The sequence below is a fragment of the Salmo trutta genome, chromosome 19 (genome assembly GCF_901001165.1).
Source record: "Salmo trutta chromosome 19, fSalTru1.1, whole genome shotgun sequence".
Taxonomy (NCBI): domain Eukaryota; kingdom Metazoa; phylum Chordata; class Actinopteri; order Salmoniformes; family Salmonidae; genus Salmo; species Salmo trutta.
The window spans coordinates 53,587,099-53,612,178 of NC_042975.1; the positions used below are offsets into that span (position 1 = coordinate 53,587,099).

The 25,080-nt window shown below is 43.4% G+C and overlaps 1 protein-coding gene across 3 annotated transcripts in view; it reads left to right on the top strand.

Moving 5' to 3' along the window:
- st6gal1 (ST6 beta-galactosamide alpha-2,6-sialyltranferase 1) overlaps nt 1-25,080 on the top strand; it is a 177,478-nt gene that overhangs the window by 39,667 nt on the left and 112,731 nt on the right. For 2 of the 3 annotated variants that reach the window (XM_029701743.1, XM_029701742.1), the window contains exons 3-5: nt 3,831-4,037; nt 4,234-4,608; nt 17,241-17,505. In XM_029701743.1, coding sequence (XP_029557603.1) covers nt 3,831-4,037; nt 4,234-4,608; nt 17,241-17,505 — 847 coding nt within the window. The remainder of the gene's footprint in view (nt 1-3,830; nt 4,038-4,233; nt 4,609-17,240; nt 17,506-25,080) is intronic. The other variant, XM_029701744.1, reaches the window with a different exon arrangement.

The following is a 25,080-nucleotide window of genomic DNA, read 5'->3' on the forward strand; positions in this document are numbered from 1 at the left end:
GGTCTTGGCTGATTTCTTTTGATTTTCCTATGATGTCAAGCAAAGAGGCACTGAGTTTGAAGGTAGGCCTTGAAATACATCCACAGGTATACCTCCAATTGACTCAAATGATGTCAATTAGCCTATCAGAAGCTTCTAAAGCCATTACATAATTTTCTGGAATTTTCCAAGCTGTTTAAAGGCACAGTCATCTTAGTGTACGTAAACTTCTGAACCACTGGAATTGTGATACAGTGAGTTATAAGTGAAATAATCTGTCTGTAAACAACTGTTGGAAAAAATACTTGTGTCATGCAGAAAGTAGATGTCCTAACCGACTTTCCAAAACTTTTGTTTGTTAACAAGACATTTGTGGAGTGGTTGAAAAATAAGTTTTAATGACTCCAACCTAAGTATAAGTAAACTTCCGACTTCAACTGTATATATGTATACAGTACCAGTCAAAAGTTTGGACACACCTACCTACTCTTTCAAGGGTTTTTCTTTATTTTTACTATTTTCTACATTGTAGAATAATAGTGAAGACATCAAAACTATGAAATAACACATGGAATCATGTAGTAACCACAAATCCTGCTTCTAGAAACTCCCCAATGTAGTTCTCCATCGCCTTGGTCTCTGGTCCCGACAGAGAGTTCAGTCGTCCCCGGGGCTGAGTAGTGCTAGGGAGAAGGTCAATCCAGCAGTCATATGGTCGGTGCGGCGGAAGTGAAGTGGCCCAGGCCTTGTTGAACACCTCCTGGAGGTTCTGGTACTCTGTGGGAATTGCGGAGAGGTCCGGGGCAAATTCTGAGCCACCAGGAAGAGGTCCCGGGGCAGGTTGTGCTGACTCCAGGCAATGGCCATGCTAGAATGGGCTCCAGCCCATGATGGCACCAGTAGACCAGTTAATGAGGGGATTGCGTCATTGGAGCCAGGAGAATCCCAATACCACAGGAATCTGAGAAGACTTATTGAGCAGGAACTGGATAGCCTCGCTGTGGTTCCCTGACACACGTAGGTTGATGGGAGTAGTGTTGTGGGTAACCCGGCCTTTAGAGCACCCATCCAGCGCTCTAACGTCCATGGGAATGGAGAGGGGCTGAGTGGGGATGCCCAGCTTGGAAGCCAGGGTGGAGTAGAAAAAGCTGTCATCGGCCCAAGAGTCGATGAGGACCAGTAGAGATTTTGACTGGTTTCCCCACAGCAGAATGGCATGAAATGGAGTGCGAGTAAGAGAAGCAGAAAAGTTCTCCATATGGCTCACCAGAGTACTCGCTCCTACCGGTGAGCCTGGTCTTTTAACGGACAAGAGGACACAAAATGACCATGAGTCCCGCAATACAGGCAATTCTTGGGGAACCTCGGGTAGCCCCGGGTTCTCTCGGCAACAGGGCCATCAGGGATTTCCGTGATGCCTTGGAGGCGAGGTGGAATCCTTGGACGGGCAAGCGAAATTGAATCTCCTCTCCCTCCGTCGTTCCCATAGTCGCCCATCGATCCTGATGGTCAAGGCGATGAGGGAATCAAGATCCATCGGTAATTCCCGGGCTGCAAACTCGTCATTGACCTCCTCCGAGACTCCGTGTAGGAACATGTCGAACAGCGCTTCCTGCCATTAGGTACCGAGATGAGATCCTCAGACCCCTTGTGAGACCATATGCTGGTGCGGTTGGCCCTGGGTTCCTCCTAATGCAAACAATGCTAGACCTCATGTGGCTGGAGGGTGTCAGCAGTTCCTGCAAGAGGAAGGCATTGATGCTATGGACTGGCCCGCCCGTTCCCCAGACCTGAATCCAATCGAGCACATCTGGGACATCATGTCTCGCTCCATCCACCAACGCCACGTTGCACCACAGACTGTCCAGGAGTTGGCGGATGCTTTAGTCCAGGTCTGGGAGGAGATCCCTCAGGAGACCATCCGCCACCTCATCAGGAGCATGCCCAGGCGTTGTAGGGAGGTCATACAGGCACGTGTAGGCCACACACACTATTGAGCGTCATTTTGACTTGTTTAAAGGACATTACATCAAAGTTGGATGAGCCTGTAGTGTGGTTTTCCACTTTAATTTTGAGTGTGACTCCAAATCCAGACCTCCATGGGTTGATAAATTGGATTTCCATTGATTCTTTTTGTGTGATTTTGTTGTCAGCACATTCAACTATGTAAAGAAAAAAGTATTTAATAAGATTATTTCATTCATTCAGATCTAGGATGTGTTATTTTAGTGTTCCCTTTATTTTTTTGAGCAGTATATGTAGTTTAAGTATAACTCTGACTGCTGTGTGAAGTTTGTAACTCTCCTCATTTGGTAATGCAGAAATTAGCCACCACACAGGATGCACCTGAGTTCAATTTTGCTTCTCATAGCAAAGGGTCTGATGACTTATGTATAAGATATTTCTGTTTCATATTTGTAATAAACTTGCAAACATTTCTAAAAACCTGTTTTCGATTTGTCGTTATGGGGCATTGTGTGTAGATTGAGATTTTTTTATTTATTTAATCAATTTTTGAATAATGCTGTAAAGTAACAAAATGTGGAAAAAGTCAAGGGGTCTGAAAACAGTCCAAATGCACTGTAAGTGTTCAATCATTCCCTACAGCTCTCTTCAGAGTGTGCACTCGTTCCCTAACCTTGCAGTCGTTCAATTTCAAAAGAGTGGGCTGATGTAGATGCTGTATATGGTGGAAACTCCTTCTTGCTCACACTTACATCAATCCAATGCTTCTAAAGTGGGCAGCTGCACACTACAGAGAGAAGGGGAGAGAATCAGAATGTAGCCCCTCTCTCCCCCTCTGTCCCGTCTTTCAGAGAGTGAAAGGCAGTTTTCATCCTTCTCTGGGTCCAGTCCAGCCTCTTCACTTGTTTAAAGGTCAACTCACAGCTACCCCTCCCCCCATTTCTCTGACTGTATTCTCCCTTTGTTTCTGTCTGGCTCTACTTTCTCCCCCCATCATTACAACTCATTCCTGTTGAGATTTTTTCATAGGTCTGTCTGAATCAAGCTCTTTCTCTCTTCCTCGTTGGCCATTCCCTCTCTCTCCCTCCTTCCTTCAACCCACATCTCTCTGTAGATCAGCCTCTACTACCTCCGCTCTCTCCCTCTCCAGTGTCCATCCTTCGCTTGGTCCGATTGGCTATAGGCAGTCTCAGTGACAAGGCTCTACTTCTTTCGTCGCTGCTCCTCATTGTTATCCTCCTTTCTAGTCCGACCCTTCTTTCCTCTCTCATCCCTCGTTTCTCTATCAACCTGACTCACAGCATTTAACAAAAAAACATGTCTGTGTTTGTTATGTTAATATAGCACTGTGTAGAAAGGGCAGGCCCACTCTTGTACTGTAGATGAAAACGGAGTTCAAAATGTGTTTTCCCATACTGTGTGAATATACAGCATACTGTAGGTGAAAAGGGGTGAGTCATCAAAATATGCATTTTGTCCATGTATATACAGCATACTGTAGTTGTGTTTCTGCTTGTCTGGTCTTTTGATGTTATCCTCCTGTGATACAGTATTGTCTTGTTCGCGTTGCCATGGGATGTTGAAAGTAAGCAATTTGTTGCCGGAAGGCTCATACTGTCATCTCATCACGGTGCTCTTTCCTTCTCCTTCTGACTCCCATCCCCACTTTTCACTCTAACCCCGCCACCCTCTCCCCCTTCTCTCCTTTCTCCCTAACTGTTTGCCGTTCTCTTTCCGACCCTCAATTCCTCACTTTCTCACCCCTCCTCTCTCCTTCGGCACCCCTTTCTCTCTTACCTCTCTCCACTCCCCCTCTCTCCATCGAACCCCCTGCATTCTCTCCACCTCTTCCTCCCCCCTCTACATCCACCCAACCGCCTCTCCAGTACCCCGGGGCAGCGATGGACCGCGTCAGCTTGCTGTGGCGTCTACGTCGTCGGGCCCGTCGCGGGGCGCTGTGTATGGGCCTCTTCTGCATCTCCATGGCAATGCTCTATGCCCTCTGCGCCGAGAACAGCGTACCCGTCACCGATGCTATCTTCGGGGTGCGGGCACGGACCCGCGCCCAGCCCCGGGCACACTCCATCATCAAGGTATGTTTGTCTGTCTAGAGTGGTCACGGAGCATCATCAGCAGAACATGAGCATGTCCGAAATGGCCTATTCCCAATTTAGTGCACTACTTTTGAACCCATTGGACATACTCATAGCCATAGGCTCATGTATCCTCACACTGTATCATACAGTAGACTCTATGCATTCTTCTATTTCATGCAATCTTCTTCCCCAGGTGCTGAGAGGTGGGGCTAAGCCCATGTACCTCGACCCCCAGAAGCTCCCCGGCATCATCCCTGGCAACGCCCACCGTCCAATCCCAGTCCTCTCCTCCCCAAACCACACGCAGGAAGTCACAGCTAAGGAGACACACTCCAAACACCCTAAGAGAGAGCGAGAGTCATCGGGATTCTTCGCCTGGCTCTTGCCGCGCCCCTTCAGGCGGGCCATGGAGAACCTGTTTGGGGGCCGTCGTCGGGGGGAGCTTAGTGGAACAGTCGGGGACGCAGAATTTTTTGGTCCTCATAGAGCTCTGGGGGAGGTCTGGGACGACGAGATGTCCAGTAACATGCTGGGGAAGAGGCTGAGGAAAGTGGTGCAGAACTATCAGGTGAGGGGGATAGAGAAGAGAGAAAGAGCCCAGCTAGCACATAGTGTGTATTACTTTAACCTCTTACATCTAGACGTTCCGCTAGCTGAACACCTGCTCCAATATCCAATGATAGGCGTGGCGCGAATTACAAATTCCTCAAAAATACAAAAACTTCCATTTTTCAAACATATGACTATTTTACAGCATTTTAAAGACAAGACTCTCCTTTATCTAACCACACTGTCTGATTTCAAAAAGGCTTTACAACGAAAGCAAAACATTAGATTATGTCAGCAGAGTACCCAGCCAGAAATAATCAGACACCCATTTTTCAAGCTAGCATATAATGTCACAAAAAACCAAACCACAGCTAAATGCAGCACTAACCTTTGATGATCTTCATCAGATGACACACCTAGGACATTATGTTATACAATACATGCATGTTTTGTTCAATCAAGTTCATATTTATATCAAAAACCAGCTTTTTACATTAGCATGTGACGTTCAGAACTAGCATACCCCTCCGCAAACTTCCGGTGAATTTACTAAATTACTCACGATAAACGTTCACAAAAAACATAACAATTATTTTAAGAATTATAGATACAGAACTCCTCTATGCACTCGCTATGTCCAATTTTAAAATAGATTTTCGGTGAAAGCACATTTTGCAATATTCTAAGTAGATAGCCCGGCATCACAGGGCTAGCCATTTAGACACCCACCAAGTTTAGCCCTCACCAAAGTCAGATTTACTATAAGAAAAATGTTATTACCTTTGCTGTTCTTCATCAGAATGCACTCCCAGGACTTCTACTTCAATAACAAATGTTGGTTTGGTTCAAAATAATCCATAGTTATATCCAAATAGCGACGTTTTGTTTGTGCGTTCAAGACACTATCCAAGGGTGACGAAGGGTTATGCGCCCGACGCGTTTCGTGACAAAAAAATTCAAAATATTCCATTACCGTACTTCGAAGCATGTCAACCGCTGTTTAAAATCCATTTTTATGCCATTTTTCTCGTAAAAAAGCGATAATATTCCGACCGGGAAATCGTGTTTTAGTACAAAGAGAGAGAAAATAAAAACATGGTGTCCCCTCGTGCACGAGCCTCAGTCTCATAGTACTCTGACTGGCCACTATCCAAACGCGCTAATGTTTTTCAGCCAGGGCCTGCAAAGCCACCATTCAGCTTTTTTCCGCCTTCTGAGAGCCCATGGGAGCCGTAGGAAGTGTCACGTAACAGCAGAGATCCCCTGTTTTGGATAGAGATGATCAAGGAGGCCAAGAAATGGTCAGAAAGGGTACTTCCTGTACAGAATCTTCTCAGGTTTTTGCCTGCCAAATGAGTTCTGTTATACTCACAGACACCATTCAAACAGTTTTAGAAACTTTAGAGTGTTTTATATCCACATCTACTAATTATATGCATATTCTAGTTTCCGGGCAGGAGTAGTAACCAGATTAAATCGGGTACGTTTTTTATCCGGCCGTGAAAATACTGCCCCCTATCCCAAACAGGTTAATATTTTGATAGTGAAGAGAAAAAATCCTCTCAAGAGAATTAACATTACAGTTACACCAACTGGTAGGCTAATCACACAGTTGTACAAAATGGTAAGAGAACTGGTGAAGCAAGTTACCCCTCTACATACACATTTCTTTACCGGAATCTCTAAATGAAAATACTGGCACATCCATAAAATGTCCTTGTACAGTAGTATACCTAATTACATTTAGAGGATTCTAAATGAATGTCTAAGGGGCTTTTATATAATTAAAATGCAGCGTTAATTAAAGAAAAATGTTTTAAAATGTATATGTTTATTAAGTAGTCTTGCTTGTTTCAAAGCAGCGCAAAACGGTGCTGAAATAGTTGATAATGCGGGGAGGCTATTGCTTGTTGGGGGGGATTTTCACACCTACAGTGTCTATTGTCCTGCTAATAGCCCTTGTGAAAAACAAGTGTTTGAAAACATTTTTCCCCCTTCCACTGACCTCTTCCATTAATTTTGAAAGGGTATTTTCCAGTAAGCAGCAATTTGTTTACCTTCATTAGCCTACTTTGTTCCAATATTTCTGTCATTCAGTGATATTTATTCCCATAGTAATTCGTTATGTATCCATAACGAAATAAACATCTGCATTTTGAAAGAGTATTTTTAATCATTATGTTATTAACGAAAGCATAAAGATGTTGATGAAGAAGCCACATTTGCCTCGGGATCCATCCCAGTTGGTATTCTGTGGAACCATGCGTTTTTTTCGGTGTGGCCCATTGTCCAGCCCTTTGTCCACTGATCTCCACGGATGATTGTCGGCATGGTTGTATGCTCTGCAAAAACACATTCACGTTTTTAGTGCACAATTATTGATTTTATTACACAGTATGCCTACACATTGATAGGCCATATAAAAAATTGTCTTTAAGAAAATGCACTGAATCCGAAATACCTTTAGTTTTGGTGATCCTCTCAGCTCCGGCTCATTTTCAAGTCCTCTGGTGGTTACAGTCCTAACCCTGGAACGGGTAGCACCATAGAAAGAAGCTGGCTTGATGAAAACTATGTCTGTAAGCCAGAAAAGGGTCTGCTCGGACCAAAACACACTGCCACCAGGGTTTGCATTGCAAATGAGTAATAAACTGGGTCAAGATGCCAGCAAAGTAGACCTTTATCTAGTAAAATAAAGGTAAAATTAACATAAATGAATAAAATACCTACAACACTTTCGGTAGGCCTACAGTATATCTACAAATATTTTTTCATCTCTACATGTAGGTCTCCTGATTTAAACCCGATCGAACTTGTTTGGCATCAACTGATAACATTCATCCGTGACTCTGCCAAGCCTACAAGCAAAGATGAACTGGTGAAGGCCATCAAGATGTTTTGGCTTGAGAAATTGACGATACAATTCTCCCCCTACCCTCCTCCTTGGAAAGAGTCTATTGTCCTGCTAATAGTCCATAATGGATGGATGGATGGCTTCATTTGTTTTCCAATGTATTGAATGACAGTATTAATTAGTCATTTACCGTTCTCATTCTCGGACTGGAAACATTGTTTGCGGAGTACACAATCTCATTTTCAAGTCCTTGTTTAAAAAAAATATATATTTTAGATATTATTTCATTTTCAAATAACCAAAAGTGAGCAGTTGTAATCTAAATAAAGGGAAAAAGGCCATTCTTGAACATAGGGTGAGACAATATCAAACCAAATGCATTTATAAAGCCCTTCTTACATCAGCTGATATCTCAAAGTACTGTAGAGAAACCCAGCGTAAAAACCCCAAAACAGCAAGCAATACAGGTGTAGAAGCAGACAATAGGCCCTTTTAATTTTGCCTGGCTTGCCATTCCAACTAAAATTGAATATTTTTTTCTCATATAATTTAAACAGGTCGCTCTCCGCCTGACTCTCCGCTTATTTTAGTTAATCGCTCTTCACAGACCGTGTTTATTTGAGACCAAAACTAGTGATCAATTATAGAGTCTTGACTTTTATAATCACTTCTATTTTCTATTTTTCACTTCCAGACTATCAGAAAGAATGTTGGTACTTATTTTGATCCAAAGCCATGAATGAGTGAGTCACTCAGCTTTATGTAGGTGCCGAGGCTATATGACTGCGCCATCAACTTGATCATTTAGCAGACATCACTTGCTGCTTATATTCAGTCAATACATATATCTTAAGAATATCATTGAATATAATTGAACATTTTTGTTTTTCTTAGAATAAAAACCTTAGTGTAACAACAGTTTTAGTAAGTAATATGCTACAGTCCAGTTAAAGGTCCTTCTGACCAAGTAGAAACAAGTGTTTTTTTTTGGGTGTGTGTGCAGGACAGAGGAATAGCAATTCTTACACTATTGTTCTATATTCAATCACCTTCTTCATCCTCATCATTCAGTTCAATAAAATTCAATTTTGAAGTCGTGAACAATTATCACTTTCTATTTGGTTTATATCGCCCAATTCATTGTCAGGTAGAGACACATTTAGCGCCTTAGGACCCAAATACACAATCAGTGCTCTAACCCCCCCTTGCGGTGGTCTGGAGCAATGAAGCAGTGACGCAGGGAAACGTACAAAACCACAAAGCGCCGAGGCATAATTTCAAAACATTTAATTGAGGAACCACTGTATCATGGACAGTCAGTCCTTGCTCATGGAAAGCTCTGTCTATGAATTTGAGATTTCCATTTTTCGAGCCCCATCCCTCAGTTTTTTAGCGAAACAGTGGCGGGAAGTTTATTTTTTACTTTTTTTTTATTTCACCTTTATTTAACCAAGTAGGCTAGTTGAGAACAAGTTCTCATTTACAACTGTGACCTGGCCAAGATAAAGCAAAGCAGTGTGACACAGACAACAACACAGAGTTACACATGGAATAACATGGAATAAACAATAAACAAGCCAATAACACAATAAACAAGTCAATGACACAGTAGAACATTTTTTAGTTTATTTACAGTGTGTGCAAAACGCATGAGGAGGTAGGCAATAAAATAGTCCATAGTAGCGAAGAATTACAATTTAGCAGATTAACACTGGGATGATAAACGAGCAGATTGTCACGTCCTGACCAGCAGAGGGAGTAGTGGTGTAGTATTTTGGTCAGGACGTGGCAGAAGAAGTCTGTATGTGTTGTCTAGTATGTCTGTTTCAATGTTAGTCTTGTGACTCCTGATCAGGAACAGCTGGGGATCGTTGTTCCTGATTGGGAGTCAAATATTTAGGAGTATGTTTGTCACTTGGGTTTGTGGGTGGTTGTGCTAACACTACTAGTCCTTTGTTTGTACGTAGCCTGTTAGCCTGTCGTTAGTAATTATTGTTTATTGTTTTTCCTGTGGATGCTTTGCTCTTATATATTAAAAAGATGAGTATCCACATTCCGTCTGCAGTTTGGTCCATACAACACGGCTTCAACTATTGTGACAGAACCACCCACCACAACAAGACCAAGCAGCGGAAAAAGGAGCAGGACTCTGAATATATGGACTATTCTGAGGAAATAGACTTTGACATGGACACTCGTGAGAAATGGACTTGGGACCAGATTCTGGCCCGGAGAGGGCCCGTGGAGAAAGGCTGGTGAGGAGCGGGAACGCTACCGGGGTATACGACTGGCGAGGAAGCCGGAGAGGCACCCCCAATAATTTTTTGGGTGGGGGCACACGGGTAGTTTGGCTAGGCCAAGGAAGAGCCATAAGCCAGCTACCCGTGAGTACATGGAGGTGCGTATGGAGTGGAGGGCGCCGTGTTTTGCTGAGGTGCGCACTCTCACCCATACGCACGCACAGTCCGATGCGCGCCATTCCAGCCCCTCGCAGATGCCGTGCTAGAGTGGGCATCCAGCCTGGTAGGAGGATGCCTGCGCAGCGCATCTGGTCGCCGGTACGCCTCCTAGGACCAGGCTACCCTACTCCCACTCTACGCACGGCAACCATCAGGCCCCTGCACAGCCCAGTTCGCCCTGTACCAGCACCCCGCTCGTACAGGGCTACTAGTTCCATCCAGCCAGGACGGGTTGTGCAGGCGGTGCGGTCAAAGCCACCTGTACGCCTCCATGGCCCAGTCTTTCTGGTTCCCGCCTCTCGTGCTATCCCGGAAGTGAGTACCTCCAGTATGGCACGACCAGTACCAGCAACCCGGACCAAGCTTCCCATGAGTCGGCCTAGTCCTATTCAGCCTGTTCCCGCTCCTCGCACTAGCCCTAGGGTGTGTGTCTTCAGCCTGGTACCACCTCTACCAGCCCCACGCACCAGGCTTCCAGTGCGGCGGCCCAGCCTCAAGAGCCCGGCACCAGTGTGCGGTCCAGAGTATCCGGCACCAGTGTGCAGTCCAGAGTATCCGGCACCAGTGTGCGCGGTCCAGAGTATCCGGGCACCAGTGTGCGGTCCAGAGTATCCGTCAACAGTGTGCAGTCCAGAGTATCCGGCAACAGTGTGCAGTCTAGAGTATCCGGCAACAGTGTCTAGTCCGGAACCGAGGGAGACTGCCTGCGACCCGGAACCGAGGGAGCCTGCCTGTAACCCGGAACCGAGGGGGTCTGCCTGTGACCAGTACCGGGTGAGTCTGTCTGCGACCCGGAACTGAAGGAGTCTACCTACGACTCAGAACTGAAATTGACTAACTGTGTTGTAAATGAGTCTGTCTACAGCGTGGAGATGAGGGAACCTGCCCACGAGCCACAACAACTTGAGTCTGTCTACGACCCGGACCCCAATGAGTCTGCCTACGACCTGGAGGGCAGGAGGCCGGAACCAGAGCCACCTCCAGGATAGGTAACCCAGAACCGAGGGGGTCTGCCTGTGACCCGGGACCGAAGGAGTCTGCCTGTGACCCGGAACCGAGGGAGTCTGCCTGCGACCCGGAACCGAGGGAGTCTGCCTGCGACCCGGAACCAAGGGAGCCTGCCTGTGACCCGGAACCGAAGGGGTCTGCCTGCAACCCGGAACCGAGGGGGTCTGCCTGCGACCCGGAATCGAGGGAGTCTGCCTATGACCCAGAACCGGGTGAGTCTGTCTGCGACCCGGAACTGAAGGAGTCTACCTACGACTCAGAACTGAAATTGACTAACTGTGTTGTAAATGAGTCTGCCTACAGCGTGGAGATGAGGGAACCTGCCCACGAGCCACAACAACTTGAGTCTGTCTATGACCCGGACCCCAATGAGTCTGCCTACGACCTGGAGGGCAGGAGGCCGGAACCAGAGCCACCTCCAGGATAGGTGGGTTGGGGAGGGAGGGTGTAGCACAGTGTCGTCGTTGACGGCAGCCACCCTCCCTCCCTTCCCTCCCTTTTTTGTTTAGGGAATATTATTTTTTGTTGTGGTATTGGGGATTTTTGTGTTTTCTTTTAAGGTGCATCCCGGGGTCTGCACCTTAGGGGGGGGGGTACTGTCACGTCCTGACCAGCAGAGGGAGTAGTGGTGTTGTCTTTTGGTCAGGACGTGGCAGAAGAAGTCTGTATGTGTTGTCTAGTATGTCTGTTTCTATGTTAGTCTTGTGACTCCTGATCAGGAACAGCTGGGGATCGTTGTTCCTGATTGGGAGTCATATATTTAGGAGTATGTTTGTCACTTGGGTTTGTGGGTGGTTGTGCTAACACTGCTAGTCCTTTGTTTGTATGTAGCCTGTTAGCCTGTCGTTAGTAATTATTGTTTTTCCTGTGGATGCTTTGCTCTTATATATTAAAAAGATGAGTATCCACATTCCGTCTGCAGTTTGGTCCATACAACACGGCTTCAACTATTGTGACACAGATGATGATGTGCAAGTAGAGATACTGGTGTGCAAAAGAGCAGAAAAGTAAATAAAAACAGTATGGGGATGAGGTGGGTAGATTGGGTGGGCTATTTACAGATGGACAATGTACAGTTGCAGCGATCGGTTAGCTGCTCAGATAGCTGATGTTTAAAGTTGGTGAGGGAAATATAAGTCTCCAGCTTCAGCGATTTTTTTTTATTATTTATTTATTTATTTTTTTTAAATGTTTTATTATTTATTTATTTTAAAAAAATGCAATTCGTTCCAGTCACTGGCAGCAGAGAACTGGAAGGAAAGGCGGCCAAGGCGACCAAATGAGGTGTTGGCTTTGGGGATGATCAGTGAGATATACCTGCTGGAACGTGTGCTATGGGTGGGTGTAGTTATCGTGACTGGTGAACTGAGATAAGGCGGAGCTTTACCTAGCATAGACTTATAGATGACCTGGAGCCAGTGGGTCTGGTGACGAATATGTAGCGAGGGCCAGCCGACTAGAGCATACAGGTCGCAGTGGTGGGTGGTATAAGGTGATTTGGTAAAAAAACGGATGGCACTGTGATAAACTGCATCCAGTTTGCTGTGTAGAGTATTGGAAGCTATTTTGTAGATGACATCGCCGAAGTCGAGGATCGGTAGGATAGTCAGTTTTACTAGGGTAAGTTTGGCGATGTGAGTGAAGGAGGCTTTGTTGCGAAATAGAAAGCTGATTCTAGATTTGATTTTGGATTGGGGATATTTAATATGAGTCTGGAAGGAGAGTTTACAGTCTAGCCAGACACCTAGGTTTTTATAGTTGTCCACATATTCTAGGTCAGAACCGTCCAGGGTGGTGATGCTAGTCCAGGGTGGTGCGGGCAGCGAACGGTTGAAAAGCATGCATTTGGTTTTACTAGCGTTTAAGAGCAGTTGGAGGCCACGGAAGGATTGTTGTATGGCATTGAAGCTCATTTGGAGGTTAGTTAGCACAGTGTCCAAGGAAGGGCCAGAAGTATACAGAATGGTGTCGTCTGCGTAGAGGTGGATCAGGGAATCACCCGCAACAAGAGCGACATAATTGATATATACAGAGAAAAGAGTCGACCCGAGAATTGAACCCTGTGGTACCCCCATAGAGACTGCCAGCGGTCCGGACAACAGGCCCTCTGATTTGACACACTGAACTATGTCTGCAAAGTAGTTGGGGAACCAGGTGAGGGAGTCATTTGAGAAACCAAGGCTATTGAGTCTGCCGATAAGAATACGGTGATTGACACAGTCGAAAGCCTTGGCCAGGTCGATGAAGACGGCTGCACAGTAATGTCTTTTATCGATGGCGGTTATGGTATCGTTTAGTACCTTGAGCGTGGCTGAGGTGCACCCGTGACCGGCTCGGAAACTGTAATGTAACAGGCTGGTAATAGGGGTTGCAACAATTGTGGTGGATAGTTTTAGAAAGAGAGGGTCCATATTGTCCAGCCCAGCTGATTTGTACAGGTCCAGGTTTTCCAGCTCTTTCAGAACATCAGCTATCTGGATTTGGGTGAAGGAGAAGCTGGGGAGGCTTGGGTGAGTAGCTTCTGGGGGGCGGAGCTGTTGGCCGGCGTTGGAGTAACCGGGAGGAAGGCATGGCCAGCCGTAGAGAAATGCTTATTGACATTTTCGATTATCATGGATTTATCGGTGGTGTTACCTAGCCTCAGTGCAGTGGGTAGCTGGGAGGAGGTGCTCTTGTTCTCCATGGACTTTACAGTGTCCCAAAACTTTTTGGAGTTAGAGCTACAGGATGCAAATTTCTGCTTGAAAAAGCTAGCCTTTAGGTTCCTGACTGACTGCGTGTATTGGTTCCTGACTTCCCTGAACAGTTGCATATCGCGGGGACTATTCGATGCTATTGCAGTCCGCCACAGGATGTTTTTGTGCTGGTCAAGGGCAGCCAGGTCTGGAGTGAACCAAGGACTATATCTGTTCTTAGTTCTGCATTTTTTGAAAGGGGCATGCTTTTCTAAGATGGTGAGGAAATTACTTTTAAAGAACGACCAGGCATCCTCGACTGACGGGATTAGGTCAATATCCTTCCAGGATACCCGGGCCAGGTCGATTAGAAAGGCTTGCTCGCAGAAGTGTTTTAGGGAGTGTTTGACAGTGATGAGGGGAGGTTGTTTGACCGCGGACCCATAGCGGATACAGGCAATGAGGCAGTGATCGTTGAGATCCTGATTGAAAACAGCAGAGGTGTATTTGGAGGGCAAGTTGGTCAGGATAATGTCTATGAGGGTGCCCATGTTTACGGATTTAGGGTTGTACCTGGTGGGTTCCTTGTTGATTTGTGTGAGATTGAGGGCATCTAGCTTAGATTGTAGGAATGCCGGGGTGTTAAGTATATCCCAGTTTAGGTCACCTGACAGAACGATCTCTGAAGCTATTTGGGGGGGGCGCAGCTGGGAGCGGAGGGGGGTCGATAACAGGCGGCAACAGTGAGAGACATTTCTGGAGAGATTAATTTTTAAAATAAGAAGTTCGAACTGTTTGGGTATAGACCTGGAAAGTATGACAGAACTCTGCAGGCTGTCTCTGCAGTAGATTGCAACTCCTCCCCCTTTGGCAGTTCTATCTTGACGGAAAATGTTGTAGTTGGGTATGGAATTCTCAGAATTTTTGGTGGCCTTCCTAAGCCAGGATTCAGACACGGCAAGGACATCAGGGTTGGCAGAGTGTGCTAAAGCAGTGCGTAAAACAAACTTAGGGAGGAGGCTTCTGATGTTAACATGCATGAAACCAAGGCTTTTTCGATCACGGAAGTCAACAAATGATGTTGCCTGGGGACACGCAGGGCCTGGGTTTACCTCCACATCACCGGAGGAACAGAGGAGGAGTAGTATGAGGGTACGGCTAAAGGCTATCAAAACTGGTTGTCTAGAGTGTTGGGGACAAAGAATGAAAGGAGCAGATTTCTGGGCGTGGTAGAATAGATACAGGGCATAATGTGCAGACAGGTGGGGTGCGGGTACAGCGGAGTTAAGCCCAGGCACTGAGTGATGATAAGAGAGGTTGCATCCATGGACATGCTGGTTATAATGGGTGAGGTCACCGCATGTGTGGGAGGTGGGACAAAGGAGGTATCAGAGGTATGATGAGTGGAACTAGGGGCTCCATTGTAAACTAAAACAGTGATAACTAACCTAAACAACAGTATACAAGGCATATTGACATTTGAGAGAGACATAAAGCGAGGCATAAAGCAATCACAGGTGTTGATTGGGAGAGCTAGCTAAGACAACAACGGCTAAGACAACAACAGCTAATCAGCTAAAACAACAACAACAGGTAAAATGGCAATGAATGGGCAGAGAGGGTCGCTTAACTACACACAGAGTCTGAGTTCGAGGCTGGGGCCGACAGATAAACACAAATAAACAGAATGGAGTACCGTGATTAATGGACAGTGCAGCAGGCATTATCTATGTAGCCAAGTGATCATAGGGTCCAGGGGACAGCAATAGATGGAACAGGGAAGCCGCGGAGTAGTCGCTACTACGCTAGCACGCGGGTGACACGGCTTTTAAAGTTAGCAGCCCAGGGCTAGTAGAAGTGTCTGCTCCGACGTCCGACGGAGGCCGGTTGAAGGCACAGCGGATGGAGTATTCGTCGGCAGACCAGTCATGGTGGTGTGGTGGGGCACCGTGTCGACAAAGGATCCAAGCCAGATGGCGAAAGAGGAATTGTAGTTGTAGTAATTTAATTTGCTAGCCAGGAGATGCACCTGGCTCACAGCTAATTGGTGCTAGCTTCGGGGCAGGGGCATTTGCCACTATAGCCACTCGGTAGCAGCGGTGATCCGGTGCCAAGGTCCAGAGCTTATGGCAAGGATCCGGTGGAGTAGTGGATTCTAGACGTGTTTTGGTGGAGTCCGGGTAAACAGTTGAGTAGGCCGGGAGGTGGGCCTGGCCTGGCCTGGCTCAGGAATAGCTTTCGTACTGGGTCACTCGGTGGCAGCTAGCTAGCTGTGAAGATCAGAAGTAATGGTCCAGGGTTTACAGCAGGAATCCGGCGTTGTAGTGGAGAAACAGTCCGATACTGGTAGGCTGGCGAGTATTATCCAGGCTAAAAAAAGGGCTGGTATCTGTGCAGAAGGTAAAGGCCGCTAGCAGTGGCTAACAATGACTAAATAGCTTGTAGCTAATTAGCTGGTTAGCTTCTGATGACTAGGTGGTTCTGGTTATAAGGTCTAAAAATAAAAAATAATAGCGGTTCCGTATCACATTGGGTGAGGCAGGTTACCAGAAGGTATTGATTTAAAATGGAAAAGAGATTGAAAATAAAATTGAAATATATACAAAAAAGGACGAAAAATACAAAAGTTCACGAGGACGAACAAAACACGTCTGCACTGCTATGCCATCTTGGACTCTATCAAGTACAATTTGTTTCAACTGTCGATTGCCGTTTGAAAGTCAGGTAATCAAACTGTTAAGAGAAGGTTAAGAAAACGTTACATAAAAACCATAAGAAAACTTTTGTAACGTTCAGAAAATGTTCTAAGAATGTTATTTAAAAACATTTTGATTCCGTTCTTATCATCAACAAAACTTTCTCTATCCTTTAACTTGTTAAGTGTGTTCAGGTGTGTTGGCTGCACCCACTAATTGGCCACACCTGATTTTAATGAGTGCTTGTTTCCTTTGAAATGGGGTCTGTTTGAATAGACTAAAATGAAAAATGTTGTATCCGTGAATGAAAGAGGACATGCTAGCTCCATCCTGGTGGCGCAGTGGACTAGCTCCATGGATAGGGAACAGAATAGTATAGGTTTGAATGCTGTGTTACAATAAAAAATGCATGATTAATGCCTGTGTAAAAAAAAACGTTAACACTAAATAAACAAGCGGTGTTATTAAAAGTCTTGAAACATTCAGTGAAGTTATTCAAAAACCTCCAAATAACCTAGAATTTTCATTTTCAGAGTGTTAATAAAACCTCCCAGGAAAACTTTCAAGGATGCAGAATAAAACGTTCTCAGAACCTACCTCTAACCTATATATAAACGTTCCTAGAACAGGCAACCTTTTCACTTCTGTCCTCGGAATGTCAGGAAACATATGGCTTTGTTCCCACAACCAATGTGAAACCAAAAACATACATTCCCACAACTTACAAGGAACCAAATGTGCTAGCTCGGAGAGATTTCAGAGAAAGATGGAAACAGAAAACTGGATTTATTTCATATTTTTTTGTCCAAAGTTATCTGCAACTTTTATACGTATCTTTTCTCTTTTGTCCCTCTTTCTGTCCCTTTTTCCAACTGCCTCTATTCTTCTCCATCTCCCCCATCTTCTTCTCCATCGACATTACCGTTCCCTCTCACCATAATCTCTCTCTCTCTCTCAAGGCGATGAATAAGTATGGTGTGGAGTTCTCTGGTCCTGGGGGTGTGGCCACTCGTCCTAAGGTGAGCGGCTCAGAGTTGCTGTGCCAGCTGAAGTACAAGGTAGAAGTTGCGACCCTGACCCCTGACCTCGAGCCCTTCTCCTCTCTGCCCTGGGCGTACCAGCTGCCCCTACAACCCATAACCTCTGACCTTGGACCCTACAAGAGCTGTGCAGTGGTATCGTCGGCTGGGTCACTACGCTACTCTGGACTGGGCAAGGAGATTGGTAAGTGTTGTTGTACTAAACACATTAAAGTTGTATAGAAGTTGTGTTATCGTACTATTAAAAGTCACCTAAGTGTACTTCTAGTTACTAAAATCACCCCACTTAAAGTATACTACTGTAAGTGTACTTGTAAGACATAATTTGAAATGGACTCTATACACACTTAAAATATACTTTTACTGACACTGAAAGCTATTGTCAAGTAGTATGGAACCAACATTTTTGGTTTCACCAATAGTAAAACCACTCTAATCTGTGAGGTGTAAGGCTAGTTGAGGGCTCCATGAACACGATTATGCCTAACATTTTTAGAAACATTAGACCAGAACCTTGATACTGTTTGACGTTTAAATTTGAACATTAGTCATGAAGATTAGGCTATTTTGGATTTGTTTTGCATCAGAAGTGTGTTAATAATGTCACTAGCATATCCCATTAATACTAAAAGTGCACTTTAATTATCTTTGGAGCACTCTTTTAGTTGCAAAATAATTGTACATGGTAAACATATTTTATTTACATTTTAGCAGATGCTCTTATCCAGAGCAATTTACAGATTGCCTACATTTTCATACTGGTCCCCCGTGGGAATCAAACCCACAATCCTGACATTACAAGCGCCATGCGCTACCAACTGAGCCACAAATGACTGTATGGATACTTATTTTTTTATTTCTAATGTACTAACGCTGGGATTGAAATTAACGCTTGTCCGCTTGCCTGGGGCAAGTATGTCGGACAAACAGATTATAGATTTAAGTTGTCCAAATTGAAAAGTTAAAAAAAAATCCCAATATCAAACAATTAGCCTACTCCGAACAGAATTGTATTAGTGTCCCCTGGATGCGATGTGTTGAGCACTGTCCTCCCAATTTTTACAGAGCATATTGCAGTATAATTATTGTAGGTCTACATTGACAGGCATGAGTGGTCTTTCAATCATGCAGTCTTGAGATGCGTTTTAGAGACTTTTGTTGATATTCATTGCTAGTTAGTGAGTTATTTGCCCAGTTATAGCAAATATTTGGTCACCAATGAAAATCCTGGAAATGTCATGGTGTGTGCATCACATGCATGCGTGCCAGTATTTCACTGGTTATCTCGCTATTTAACTATTTAGCTATTAGCATGTATTAATGTCATTGTCATGTCCAATGCCGTAAACAACTTTCCACCGGCACTCATGTACATTCTCAAATGGCCGTCACAAAGTTGATACGGGTGCACAGTTGATGAAACCAATGCAGCATACTCTCAGCATACTCTCTCAAGCACTCTAAATTTGGTGTTGAGAAATAATTCTGAAACCCTTGGAAAGCTGGGATTCTTTTCTATTCAGTAAAAAGTATTCTTAGAATAACCTAATTGACAAGTACAGTAACTCCTATGCTGTCAAGATCTCCCCTGAAAACATAATATTTTACCCGTACAAATAGATTAACATGTCTTAGCTACCTTGCTTTGAAGTTGCCCACCTTACCGTTTGATCCCTGGTTCATTGAATGTGAGAATTATTTAATAAAGACATAAATAGTATTTGGTTGTAATTGTAATGTTGCAGGGTCGCTAACCACCCTCCAGGATAGTCCTGGACAGCTACTGGGTGTGCATGTTTTTGTTCCAGCACTGCTCTAACACATTGTAAAAAATCAGCTGCTCAACAGTTGATAAGTTGACTCGGGTGTGTTTTTGTAGGGTTGGTTAAGTGCCTTGCTCAAGGCTACAACGGCAGGATTTATAATACTTGAGAACAGAGACCCAGCAGCCTTCCATTGTCAATACCAGTGATAATAATGCATTTTATTTTGTGAAGTGGTTCCTTGCATGATACAATACAATTTTCAGTCACCGTTTCGTCCCATGGTCTTACAGATTATATGTATTTTTCCTTTGGACAAATGACTTGAGCTTTCGGACAAGTAAAAAAACAAACCTACTTGTCTGATGGACAAGTGGCTAAAAAAGTTAATGTCAAGTACTGTAATACATACATGTATTTAATGTGTACTTATATAGTGTTATTTTGGAACATCTTCAGTTGTACTAAATACACTAAAGTTGTGTTAGAGTACTAAAAAAGTCAACCAAGTAAACTTCTAGGCACTTAACCCCTGTGCGGCCTCGACGGACATCCAGCGAAAAATCCTATCGCCATTAGCAAAACAAAATGTAATAATTTTTTTTTTTCAAATTCTTTTCAAATTAGATCGTTTTATAGATACACCTCTCCTGAATCGAACCACGATCCGATTTCAAAAACCACGAACCATGGTTCGAACCACGAACCATGTCCGATTTCAAAAAGGCTTTACAGCAAAAGCAAAACATTAGATTATGTTAGAGGAGTATATCGTAAAAGTAGCCACATAGCCATTTTCCGAAAAACCACATGCATCACAAATAACCAAAAAACAGCTAAATGCAGCACTAACCTTTTACAAACTTCATCAGATGACACACCTAGGACATCATGTTACACAATGCATGCATTCTTTTGTTCGATAAAGTTCATATAAAAACAGCATTTTACATCTGCACGTAACGTTGACTAACTATTTTCCCTCAAATGCATCCGGTGAAACAGTGCTACAATTTACTAAATCACTATTCGAAAACATTTTTAAAATGTAATATTGTCATTCTAAGATTTATAGATGAATATCTCTTGAAAGCACCTGTAATGCCAGATTTAAAAATAACTTTACCGGGTAATCACACTTTGCGATAAAAGGGGATGCGATACTCAGAACAATAGGCTAGCAATAGCAATAGGCTAGCCATCTTGGAACAATCGCATATCAAATCTAGTCTTGTATACTATTGTCAATAATCCCTTACCTTTTATTATCTTCATCCTTAGGCACTTCCAGGAATCCCAGGTCCACAACAAATGTATTTTCATCCCAGGTCCACAACAAATGTAGTTCATCCTTTATGTTCCATTAGCTTGTTGTTGTTAGCGCGTTCTGAAGGCTGAACCAAAAGTTCCGATGTGCGCGGGGCTACTCTTTCAACAAAATGCATTTTTTTCTTATTTAGGTTCGTTCAAACATGTCAAACGTTGTATAACATAAATCTTTAGGGCCTTTTTCAACGAGAGCTCCAATAAGATTCGAGGGGGACGATTGCATTGTGTTTCAAAACGTTTCGAAAGGGGAGGGTAACCAGGGGCGCCGGCGTCATAATGGTGATGGCCCTCTCCGTGTGACCACGTTCCACAGCGTGTCATTCTGTCAGTTTTCACAGTAGGAGACTCAAATCACTTTGTAAAGACTGGGGACATCTAGTGGAAGCAATAGGAAGTGCTCAATGAACCATAGCTCACGGTGTGATTAATAGGCAACGTGATGAAGTTGAGTTCGCAATTCAGAATTCCACTTCCTGTTTCGATCTGTCTCGGGGTTTTGACTGCCATATGAGTTCTGTTATACTCACAGACACCATTCAAACAGTTTTAGAAACTTTAGGGTGTTTTCTATCCACAAGTATTAATTATATGCATATCCTAGCTTCTGACTTTGAGTAGGAGGCCGTTTAAAATGGGCACGATTTTTTTTCAAAAATCGCTGTAGCGCCCCCTATCCTAGGGGAACGCCAAGAGGTTAAAGTAAAGTAAGTATACTTGTAAGACATTATTTGAAATGTACAATCCTGACTGAATATATTAGCAACATATGAGAAACAACATAATATTTTAAATCAAAACTTCACCTGCAGAAAAGGACGCGGGGTAATATGTAAATGTTTTTAGGGGTTCACAATGATTGGTAACTTTTTTTCTAATGGCACACAGAAACTATAGGCCATGTGTAACTTGGTCAAAATGAATGACACGACTAGCCTATAGGTGGCACTGCATAAGCAGTCTCACTTATACCCTCATCTGCCACTCTGTTTGACCTAGAGACTTGAAACTGTGTATGTAGGGGTCTTTCCTCATGCTGAACAAATTTGCCTTAAAGGACCCATAAGGTCCGTCAGAATAGATTTTCCTCTAACTTGGACATTTTGAAAAACGTCTTCTCATGAACCATAAATCCAAATAACACAATTCACTATTTAGGTTCATGATACAACCATTCCAGCTCTGCAGATTTTGCTGCGAAGAGACAGAATCATTAGATCATTTGTTTTGGTACTGTCTATATAGTGGTTCCTCCTTTAAAAGTTGCGAGCTTACGCAGCGGGACTTAGAGGTACCCAGCGTCACGGCTTCATTGCTCCAGACCACCGCAGGGGGGAGTTAGAGCACTCATTATGCATTTGGGTCCCAAGGTTGTTATATGACCAATCATATCGAGTGGTTCCGATGACGAATTTGACGTTATTCCACCCGTTTCTGGTGACTTTCTTCAGCAAAGATGTCTGGCAAAAACATTACAGTGGAAGCAAATGTAAGTAGTTATAACATCATAACGAGTCAAGCAAAAAAATTACAATTGAGAAGAATCTGTTAGTTAATGTAGAGACAAACAATTGTGCATATGTTTATGTCATAAAGTTAATTTACGAAAATTGCTATTTAGCAAGTTTTTTTTCAGTCATATCCAATACCAGGTGTATCAAACTCCATTCTTTGAGTGATGCTGTGTCTGCATGTATTTATTACAATTATACACTTCAACAGTGTTTACCACTCCTGCTCCTGGGACATCAATGATTACACATTGTAACTATGCAATAGACTAGAAACATGATTTAAGTAAAGGCTGATTTGTAATTCATATATACAGAAAAAAACAGTACAATACACTTCCTATGCATATCTAACTCCCTTCATCTGCATTAATCTGAGGAGGTTCTCCCAGCCATGTGGACAATTGAAAACAGGGCAGCAAAATGTGTTTGTCACCAGTTTAAAGCATATTACTATTTGACGTGTGGAAGAGGGCGAGGAACGAGATGGGAGTAACAATCCAGGCTATTTGCCCTGAGACCGGCATAATAATGTAATGAAACAAGCAGGGAGCAGGTTTCGAACCATCAACATTCTAGCCCGAAGTCCAGCACGCTATCAACTGTGCCCAAATGTATTAATTGGGGTTGGGGCCGATTGTGGCAACAACAAAAAATGTATCATTTGGAATCTTTAACATGTGGAAAGGGTGAAAGTATTATTATTAGTTTTTCACAAGCGTAGCAGGCTGTGAATTCTGCTAACAGCGTTTCTAGGATGGGCTACTAGCTGAACAATAGACTATTCAACCTTTACTAAAGAATTGTCTAATAGCCGAGCTAGGTGTGAAACACCCCCCCTCCCCATCTTGAGCTAGGTGTGAAACCCCTCCTCCCCACCTCGCAACAAATCATTTACCTTTCCACATCTACCTACACAGGGTTATGTTCTGAAAAAAAAAAAAAAATATATATATATATATATATATATATATATTATTTAGAGGTCATGTCTCCTGAGTGGCGCAGCGGTCTACAGTCCCTGGTTCGAATACAGAACTGTATCACATCCGACCGTGATTGGGTGTGCCATATGGCGCGAACAATTGGCCCAGCGTCATCTGGGTTTGGCTGGGGTAGGCTGTGATTGTAAATAAGAATTTTCTCTTACCTAGTTAAATAAAGGTTAAATGTAAAAAACAACTGGCGGGAACCGCAGCACAATCAATAGGAGGTGAACAGTGGCTGGGTGCTGAAAATATAGCTAACTTGTTATGCAAGTGTTGCACACCAACAGACAGAGAAAACCTACACCATTGGAGCAATTCATTTCAACAATAATCTTCATTTTAATTTGACTTTACAAACAACAAGAGGGCTTAATTGGAGTCTTTCTTCGGAGCCTAGACCTACAGTAAATAAAATAACTTAACTGGCTGACAAGGCTATGAGGCTTAACAGCCTAATAGAAGTAGGATTTATTTTATTAGGCCTACTTACAATTGCAATTGGTCAAAAATGTAGCAATCTACATAAAACAATAATTTAAAGAAAAAAAAAGTCTGCACGTTCGACCTAAAACAAAAGCGCACATTTGTAAATCCCAAACTCTAAAAGTAATTGGAAAGGTAGATACAAATGATTTTTGACATTGTGGGTACAATAAAGAATGTAAACAAGATGTAAACAACATGCTGTGTTTTTATTTACGGTAGTGATGGACAACTGGAGGCATTTTGAAAACAGGTTTTCAAACACTTGTTTTTCACAAGTGTACTGTAGTACTGTAGCAGGTGTAGCCCATCATGCAAATGTTTCCTATTAGCAGGACAATAGGCTTTTTATAGCCCGGCTACTGGAGTGAAAATCCCCCAACTTGCAATGTATTCGATGCTTAAGTGCTCAGCAGTACAGTATTTCTTCACCAACATCTTTATGCTTTTGCTAATAAAATAACGAGAAGAAATACATTAAAATGCGGATGTTTATTTAAACATTGTTTAGTCGCACTTCCACCCAGCTCCACGACCACAGGTAAAACCTTGCTGAGATGATCAATGTATTTTTTGCATTGTTGTTTCATCAATTTCTCTAGCCAAAACATCTTGATGCCCTTGACCAGTTCATCTTTGCTTGTCAGCTTGGCAAAGCTACGGATTAATGTTTTCAGTTGATGCCAAACAAGTTAGATCGGGTTTAAATCAGGAGACCTACAAGTAGAGATTAAAAAAAATATTTGTAAATATACTGTAAACCTACCGAAAGTGTTGTAGGCCTTTTATTCATGTATTTTATTTAACCTTTAATTTACTACATAAATGTCTACTTACTCTGCTGGCGTCTTGACCCAGTTTATGCCCTCATTTGCAATGCAAACCCAGGTGGCAGTGTGTTTTGGGTCATTGTTTTGCAATGCAAACCCGGGTGGCAGTGTGTTTTGGGTCATTGTTTTGGAGAAGAAAAAAATACATTTAGCCTAACAGCCAACATTAGGTACAATAATAGAAATATGCATGTAAATAGGCATAAAGGTAACAAAATATTGCTATAATCCTACCTTGAAAGAAACGATGTGGTCCCAGAAACACCTCTCTGACATACAGTGGCTTGCGAAAGTATTCACCCCCTTGGCATTTTTCCTATATTGTTGCTTTACAACCCTGGAATTAAAATAGATTTTTGGGGGGTTTGTATCATTTGATTTACACAACATGCCTACCAGTTTGAAGAAGCAAAATATTTTTTATTGTGAAACAAACAAGAAATAAGACAAAAAAACTGAAAACTTGAGTGCATAACTATTCACCCCCCCAAAGTCAATACTTTGTAGAGCCACCTTTTACAGCAATTACAGCTGCAAGTCTCTTGGGGTATGTCTCAATAAGCTTGGCACATCTAGCCACTGGGATTTTTGCCCATTCTTCAAGGCAAAACTGCTACAGCTCCTTCAAGTTGGATGGGTTCCGCTGGTATACAGCAATCTTTAAGTCATACCACAGATTCTCAATTGGATTGAGGTCTGGGCTTTGACTAGGTCATTCCAAGACATTTAAATGTTTCCCCTTAAACCACTCGAGTGTTGCTTTAGCAGTATGCTTAGGGTCATTGTCCTGCTGGAAGGTGAACCTCCAGTTTCCCTCAAGAATTTCCCTGTATTTAGCACCATCCATCATTCCTTCA